The sequence below is a fragment of the Notothenia rossii genome (assembly GCF_949606895.1).
Source record: "Notothenia rossii genome assembly, chromosome: 10".
Lineage (NCBI taxonomy): Eukaryota > Metazoa > Chordata > Actinopteri > Perciformes > Nototheniidae > Notothenia > Notothenia rossii.
In genome coordinates, this window is record NC_136908.1 from 54,685,513 (window position 1) to 54,693,698 (window position 8,186).

At 34.7% G+C, this 8,186-nt stretch overlaps 2 protein-coding genes across 2 annotated transcripts; both read left to right on the plus strand.

Moving 5' to 3' along the window:
• The first annotated feature begins 1,196 nt into the window (after positions 1-1,196).
• On the plus strand, positions 1,197-3,403 carry LOC307022175 (beta-2-microglobulin-like). The gene is made up of 4 exons (XM_079654815.1): positions 1,197-1,355; positions 2,394-2,666; positions 2,776-2,811; positions 2,918-3,403. Exons 1-3 carry the CDS (start codon positions 1,292-1,294, stop codon positions 2,787-2,789), a joined length of 351 nt encoding a protein of 116 aa, XP_079510941.1. The 5' UTR covers positions 1,197-1,291; the 3' UTR covers positions 2,790-2,811; positions 2,918-3,403.
• Positions 3,404-4,661: 1,258 nt separating this feature from the next.
• On the plus strand, positions 4,662-7,952 carry LOC307022176 (beta-2-microglobulin-like). The gene is made up of 4 exons (XM_079654816.1): positions 4,662-4,844; positions 5,534-5,806; positions 6,934-6,964; positions 7,084-7,952. The coding sequence occupies exons 1-3, from the start codon at positions 4,781-4,783 to the stop codon at positions 6,945-6,947; spliced, it is 351 nt and encodes a 116-aa protein (XP_079510942.1). The 5' UTR covers positions 4,662-4,780; the 3' UTR covers positions 6,948-6,964; positions 7,084-7,952.
• Positions 7,953-8,186: the final 234 nt, after the last annotated feature.

Genomic DNA, 8,186 nt, shown 5'->3' on the forward strand with positions numbered 1-8,186 from the left:
CTCAGCAGGGTGACATGTGACTTAGTTAGATAAGATAAGGGCCTTGCTTGTTCCAACAACAACCTCTGCAATAAAAAAACATGGCAATACTAGCACCTTAACACATTATGGAGAGTCAAATAACCCTTACAAAATAAAAATAAAACAAAGCTTCATTTTACAAAAATCCCAAGAAAACGTCAAGGCACTTTCACTTGAAAAGATTAAAACTCCTTTACTGATTATTTATTGTTATTAACAATTAAGATTTTGAGTTGCTTGTGGTTTGATATTGGTGTGTATCTTAAACAAACACATTGTGATTCAGAGAAGCACTCATATCCAAACATTTTGTAATGCTTAATTTCAGTTTCTTTTTTGACATTACCTGTCATTGAAGAATTCACGTGGCAGGGGAAAACCAAAACCATAAAAACACATTTACAACGCTTGAAATAACAAGTTGAAAATGCTCAGAAAAAGAGCCCTACTTCTTTTACTTATTCAAAAAGAGGTTGTTTAAAGAGAGTGGGTTAAGTTATAGGGCTCAGGGTACTGATGATTTGAGTTAAGCTTCCGGCATACACAAGATCACATGACCCCACAAAACTAGCATAAAGAAACCATTCTTGGTTTCAGCACTTAGATCTTAGAAAAAGTAGAAATACTATAGCACTGAAATACTTAATCTTACTGAGGTTAAAGAACAAAAGTATTTTAAACAAAAAGTACCTTAAGTACCAAAAGTAAAAGTAGAATTGATTCTGTACAACAGTCCATTTCGACAATACTGTATATATTATTAGATTATTATTGCTGATTCAGTGTTTATCACTAAATTGGTGGTGCTGTTAAAGGAGGAGCTTTTTTCTTAGACTAAATACTGCCTTGTTATTTCTGGATTTCACTAAGTTTATTTAAACACAAAATAATGCATGATAACTAATATTATGATTATATTTGTATTATTAATCTGAATCTTCAATTCTCCTTTAAGTTACAGCACTAAAGTACATCTATTCTTGTTTTGAAATAATTCTTGTTTTTTTTGTACGAGGATGGTGATATGTTTAGGGAGTTTTCCACAAAACTCTCCTATCCATAAAGGACCAAACCTGTTCAGCCATGTTTTACCTGGCAACAGTGCGATGTAATTTATCGATTGGCTGTGATGCTGGGCTGGGCGGTTTTACAGCGCTTGATATATCTGCCATGCTCTCTACTTTCAGTTTAGTTCTGTGCTTTGGAGGAAGAAGACACACTTGTCTCTGTTATTCCAGCTTTTAAACTACAAAAGGAGAATAAAGCAAACATGAGGCTTCTTTTCTGCATTGCAGCTCTGGTAGCTGTCACCTTTGCACAGGACGCCAATCACAGTAAGTATTTTTGTTTTGATGCAGTAACTTAAACCTTGTTCTTTTACTGTAAAATACCATAAACTGTATCTCTAGTAAGTCATCCTTGAAAGGCTAAAAGCTAATCAGGATATACAATGTAATATACAGAATACAAGCAGATAGTAAGGTGTATATCTTTAAAAAGCTACTTGTTATAAACCTCCAGACACTGATGTAAGAGTCAAGTGCAAAGGAGAAATATTATTTGTCATGTTTTTATTTCGGTGGAATTCCCCTCAACAATCTGAATTAAGTTTCGATTTCCTGTAATACCAACTGGCCGTGAATGCGCCCTCCACTGGTTGTATGGGAATATGATTTACAAAAAAAACTATAGAGGGTGAATTTCAAAATCATCTTTAAAACCTAAGATAGTTCCCACGAGAAAATGTGTTTACTGACGGAGGATATTTTTATTTTGTTCAGTCAGTAAATTAATGAGCCTCATCATGGTTGTGAGTAGTTCCATTGTTATTTTCCCAATTTGTGAGTGCCTTTGTTTTGTATTCTCCCAAGTGTCCCAACAGAAGCATTTTCTAAATTGTTATTTCCTTCTCAACAATCTACATTTTTTATGTGATGCAATATAGATAGATACTTTATTTTCATTTTACAAATAAACAATATGCGCTTAATAAAATCAAATATGTATATTTTAAATTCAAAAAATGTCCTCTCAGTTTTTTTAATTATTATTGGCAAACAATTTACCTTACGTCAGTTTGGACAGGTTGACAGCCATGTTTGTTATCGGTGGGAATCTTCTACTTTCCTTTCTTTTAGACTTTGATAAATATATTGCAAAAAATGTATATATAAACAATACAATTATATTTTAGAAAATAACAATTCAAGTATGTTTTAACTTTTTTTACCTGACCTTTGTTACCTTCAACATAAAAAAAACCTTCCAGATGAAAACACATTTTGTTATTTCCCCAATTGTCATTTTTTGTAGCCATTTTCACTGAGATGGAAGTTTTTTAGGCCTAACTTCCGTCTCTTTGTTGCCTCTAGCTCCTCCCAAGGTCATGGTGTATAGCAATGGCCCAGCAGAGTTCGGGAAGGATAACACCCTGATCTGCCATGTGAGCGGCTTCCACCCTCCTGACATCATGATCCAGCTGATGAAAGATGATGAGGAAATCCGCAACGCCGAGCAGACTGACCTGGCCTTCAAAAAGAACTGGCGCTTCCATCTGACCAAGAGCGTGCCCTTCACTCCCAAGGAGGGAGAAAAGTACAGCTGCAAGGTCACTCATGGTTCGACCCCCAAACAATATGCCTGGGGTAAGTAAGGATTAGCCAAAATGTGTGTAAAATATACTTATGAATAAATATAAATACGTTAAATGAAATGTAATTTGACACTGTAACTTGTGCTTTTCTTTTCTGATAGACCCTAATATGTAAATGTCAGCGAAGGCCCAGATTGGTGAGTGCTTTATTTTATAGCTACATTCATGCTTCTCCGCCAGCAGTGCCACATTTGATTGTTGTTTTCTGCTGTATAACGCCTGGTTGTCATTTTCTCTTTCCAGAAAGAAAACCGGATGGTTTGGCCTGCTCTACAGCAGCATTTATTCTTCACATCTCCAATCAGCTGAATAACAGTTTTTTCGGACTTTCTCTTTTTTTTTCTCACAAAACATAAATATCAATATCACATCAAGGGGAATTTCCACTTACTTTTGTATTATGGGTAAAGACGCGGGCTGCGGGATACTTATTCCTTTAATCTAGGAGTGTGTTGCTTTGATGTACACGTATTTTAGAGCCTTTGCTACTCAGATGTGCAAATATTAAACTGGAGTGATTTTGTTTGTGTAAGCGTTGTAAGCTTTAATTAATGAAACCTTCTTTTTTCACCTAAATGAGGCATCAAATACTAATTGTTGAGATACATGGTAAAGGGCTGTATTCTTTTTCTAGACCAGATAGAAGTGTGATATACAATTTATAGGCCTATTGCTTTATTTGAAGTCTCTTTGAATGCCATCTTCTAAATAAAAACCTCTTTAAACCCCCTTGGTTTCTTCTTTTTTTTAAATGCAAACCTGTTCAATTTATACTTTTATCATAGGGATATTGGTGGACATGGCATCTTTGTTGCTTAATAAAGTAGAAAACACCAGGGCTGTCAGGGTGACAATGAATTAACTAAATGTATAGGTATTTAAATCAGCACCCATCATTTCCCTTCTGTTTTGGTTCCATTTGACCGTTTCTGCTGATCAAATTGCAGATGGTCAATGTGAAAAACTATTCCACATAAAGAAATGTGTTTGTATAAGTAAACACATTTAAATATGCTACATGTTATTGTATTATAATATCCAAAGAAACACTTTACTTAATCTAGTAAGTGAGTATCTGTATCAAAAGGGAAAGCCAATTAATTGTATATATTATTTATTACATGATGGCAGTTTCAGTTAACATAAAGACTGGGCAACTATAGTGCAATCGAACATTAATTTATTAGATATTTTAGAATGAAAAATGCAGGGCCTATACAAAAAAACAAACAGGTGAAAGATATCGGGTGACCAAAAACAATAATATATGTGTTAATGTTGTGTGTGTGAACAAGTAATGGTTACATTCTATTTAGCTGCTTGTATAAGTTACATCTGTGCTATTTTTTTAATGTCAGAATATGTGCTTTGAGAAAGGCGCCTTTCACATAAATAATAAGAATGTCGTTTTTTGACGGCATCAGGTGAAAGCATAGATAATAACAAGCTACTATAGTTTTACTTTGTGGTATACTTTGTAAGAAAATGCTTATTGGTGTATGAATAAACCAGATATTTTTATTTGTATCTATTTTACTGTAATAATGGATGTATCATGAAGGGGCTTTTACTTCATTTAATTGTGCCACCCTAGGCTCTGTTGTATATTGGACTAAAGCTTAAGATAGTCCCCATTTCGACTGCTGTGAATCCCTCTTTTTTTAAATGACAACTATGACATTATATAAAATCATTTGGATGCTTGTTAAGGGATAACAGATATATGATTACTAATCAACTACAATACACTAAGACATATTAGGCTCTAGCATAACGCAGACAAACAAACATGACTTCCTGGTCAAACTCATGAAACTGCGCCACAGATCAACGTGTCGTGGTAAATTCTGCCTAGTGATACGTCGTCTCGATTATTCTATTGGTGGACGAGTTCTGCTTTTTTATATTTTCACCGAGGTACGCCGAAGCTATGGCCGAAGCTGTTTTTCTGGGCGGAGTCAGAGCCTCCCCACCATTTGACTTAACTCTTGAGACGAACACACATTTTTACTTTCGATTTTGACTCGAGAGGAGTTGTTATTTTGGACAAATATAAAATACAAACAACTATTCAGTGGCCTCCTGAAACCGACTGAAGGTGAAATCATGAATATATTTCTCGTAGTTCTCGTCGGGCTGCTCTCTGTCGTCCCTTCAAATGCGAAAGATGGTAAGTTTAAGATACGGTAGGATACTTGTTTATGTACCGATGAATGATGGCCTATAAATGGCGCCGTGTTATTTCACGGAAATGGCAGAAGGACAAAGGACATCGGCTCTCACAATATATGACATGTAACTGCTTTGTTTACTTCCTACTTCATTTACTTTAATGATAAAAAAAGAGCCAAAGGAATAGCTCTCATACATGTACGTTAAGTAAAGACTTTGAGAAGTGCAGTATATCAGAGTAATTGGGTTTAAAGGTCAGGATAATCTTTTCGAAGTCACTCCTACCAGGTAATGTTAAATGATTAAGTGACCAGACGAAAAACAAAGCCTACCACACAAAACATGGTTTCAAACTAATGAAATCATAATTGATCATACTACAGCACATCATTTGAATGTATTGAATAGACCTTGAAATATTCATTAGTCTTTGGCAGCTTTGTCTTTTTTATTTCCTGCACTGACAAATTGACTTTAATTATATGTAATTTGTCAACAGGTCCACCTAACTGGATTAGGTTAGTTGAAAGAAATAACATTAAGTTTAAATAGGTTCAATTTAATAACATTGCTTTCAACTAACCTAATATAGTTATGTGACATTTGTTGACATAATCAGTTCATTAAAATCAACGTTTCAATTTTTTCAGTGTGAATATGTGTGCACGTTTTTCTGTTCTTTGGTAGCTCCACCTGAAGTGCAGGTGTACAGCAAAGGACCAGGGAAAGTTGGGGAACCCAACACCCTCATCTGCCATGTGAAGGGCTTCTACCCACCAGAAATCTCCATTAAAGTGCTCAATAATGGAAAAGAGATCCCCGGAGCCAAACAGACTGACCTGGCCTTCGAAGAGAACTGGCACTACCACCTAACCAAGCACGTGCCTTTCACCCCATCAGATAACGACAAGTACACCTGTGTTGTGACTCATCTTGGATCCCAAAGTGAATACACCTGGCGTAAGTCTCTATACACCTCCATTTATTACAGTATTAGGTTTACAGAGTGGGTACAATCATTTAAAGAAAATAGACAATTACTGATTCACACATTAGCAACTACATAACTATACTAGGGAGTTTACTATAATAAAAGACAAACAAAATACGTTTTATGTAACACAATAAAAAAGGCCTATTTATGTATATATTTTTTATATCATTTAAGGCAATGATGGCTCATATGAGCAGAAATTGAGTAAATTACAGAAAAAATACAGAAATGTATTAAATATTTGTTGTTGTTTGATTTCATGCAATAGGTCCATGTTTATTACTTTTTGTTCAATGAATTACAGCATAGCGCAACATTTATGTGAGCCACAACCACTTAAAACCAGAATCACATTATTGAACATTAGTTGAAATGTACAGTTGAAATGAATACATTAATAATCTATTTATGTTTTTGTTGTTTTTAAAGCCTTTTATACAGTCAGGATTAGCCTAACAGTTGCCCTTTTTTAAATAAACATTGACAAAAGAAATGTAAGACTTACAGAAATACATTGTGTAGTGGATATAGTAACACTACATTTTAGTTTAAAATATATGTACTTAGTACTGGAAGAAAATAGACATTTTAAATCACCTTAAAAGTAGAAAATAAAGTGCAGAATTACCTGAAATAAATCTGGTCCTATGACGTAGTGGTTTAAGTTGTAACATAAAATCGCAATGCTCTTCGCCTCACATTTCCTGTTTCTCAACAATGTCATTTACTGTCATGGATCATTTTAATCGTCATTTTACAACACAGTGTTGCACAATAGATTGATAGCCATAGCCTCTTCTTGCTGTACTCACACACTACATACATACCATTTAAATGCTTTGAATATAATTAAAATAAAAGCAAAATTATGAAATATAATAAACATCAGTTTTACTTTCTGTGTTGCTATTACTGTTACCAACCATGCTCTAAGATCAATAACTTGACAATAAATAAAACAATTTAGGAATATAAACCACTATATCAGTTTTCTGGATGAGATGTCACAAGTACATAATTTGTCAGCTGTTTCAGAAATAGAGCAGTTCAAATGTTGATTTTGTTCTCAACATGTTTTTTATTCTCTCTACAGTATCAGATATGTAAGCGCCACGTTGCTCCAGGTTTGTACCTCATTGATTCTCAGTGTTTCAAAATTCTAATGTTTTAACTTAATAAACAAGTCATTTGTGCTGTTGATGTCAGAGTGACACTGTTTCTATCCTTTGTTTAATAACCACAGGTCTGCTCAGTCCAAGCGAAGCGACATGAAGAAGATTGGAATGATTTGTCTATAATCTTGGATTTCATCATCTAATGAGAGAAAATATTGTGCCTGCAATCAGCTGTGTTTTTTTTTATCAGAAGTACAACATGGCAATGAAGTTCCTTTAATAAAATGTTGAATTTATCAGGGAACATCTAGCCATGTCTGTTCATAGATAGTATGTAAGGGATAATATGCAGCGAGCCTACATTAAAGTGAAAAGGATCACCGCTAAATGACCGGCTCGCTGCATATTATCCTTCTTATTACATGGCTACATATTCAATCAATCATTTGACATAACATATTGATTTAAACATAACTTTATGTGATTAGCAACAAAACTTAAAATGACTGCAGCACTTGTCAAGGTTTTTCTGCCTTGTAACTGTTCAGGCCTGGTAACACTTTCTTCTTCAAAGCGTCCTTAGCAATGGTCTGTTATATAGAAAGAGAAGACCGCTGAACATCCAAATTGACCAATCGGAATTAAGTATTTTACTAAGTTGTGCAGTAACAATAAATAAGGTAAAGGGGACGTGATCACAAAGGAAACTATTTACACTGATGATTATACATGCCCATGCCTTCCTGTGTGTGTTGAATGCTTGATATGTAAGGGCTTAAAAAGACTTCTCTAATTAATTATCTTGTGCACTTTTTATATTGTGAAGTAGCCTACAAGTAGTGACTAATGCTTCTTGAGTTTACGACAGCGTGTGTTTTTACTATAAGTACAACATAACACGTAAGCCTATTATTTTCCATGTTCGTGTGATTTGATTGCCTCTGTAAATGGGTGTTACAGTATATGGTTGGTTAATAAAAATGGTCATGATTCTTAATTCATCGAGTGTAATCATTTGCCAGTATTAGTGTTGGGACTAACGCACCACAAAGTAACGCGCAAATGTATAGCCACTAATCGCGTTACTAGTTACATATTCGCACAAGGTAACGCTGTTATAGTTACTGTGATTTAAATTATGCGTTACTGCGTTACATTATGTGATGGAACTGAACCGAATCTCCCTGCGGATGTAACTTACAGGCGAATACAGCGATGTCCTCTCACAGTA

Excerpts from the sequence above, each read along its gene's own strand:
- LOC307022175 (XM_079654815.1), top strand. The coding sequence starts at position 1,292 with ATGAGGCTTCTTTTCTGCATTGCAGCTCTGGTAGCTGTCACCTTTGCA. Across the intron at positions 1,356-2,393 it reads TGCACAGGACGCCAATCACA|CTCCTCCCAAGGTCATGGTG; the intron begins GTAAGTATTTTT and ends TGTTGCCTCTAG.
- LOC307022176 (XM_079654816.1), top strand. The coding sequence starts at position 4,781 with ATGAATATATTTCTCGTAGTTCTCGTCGGGCTGCTCTCTGTCGTCCCT. Across the intron at positions 4,845-5,533 it reads CCCTTCAAATGCGAAAGATG|CTCCACCTGAAGTGCAGGTG; the intron begins GTAAGTTTAAGA and ends GTTCTTTGGTAG.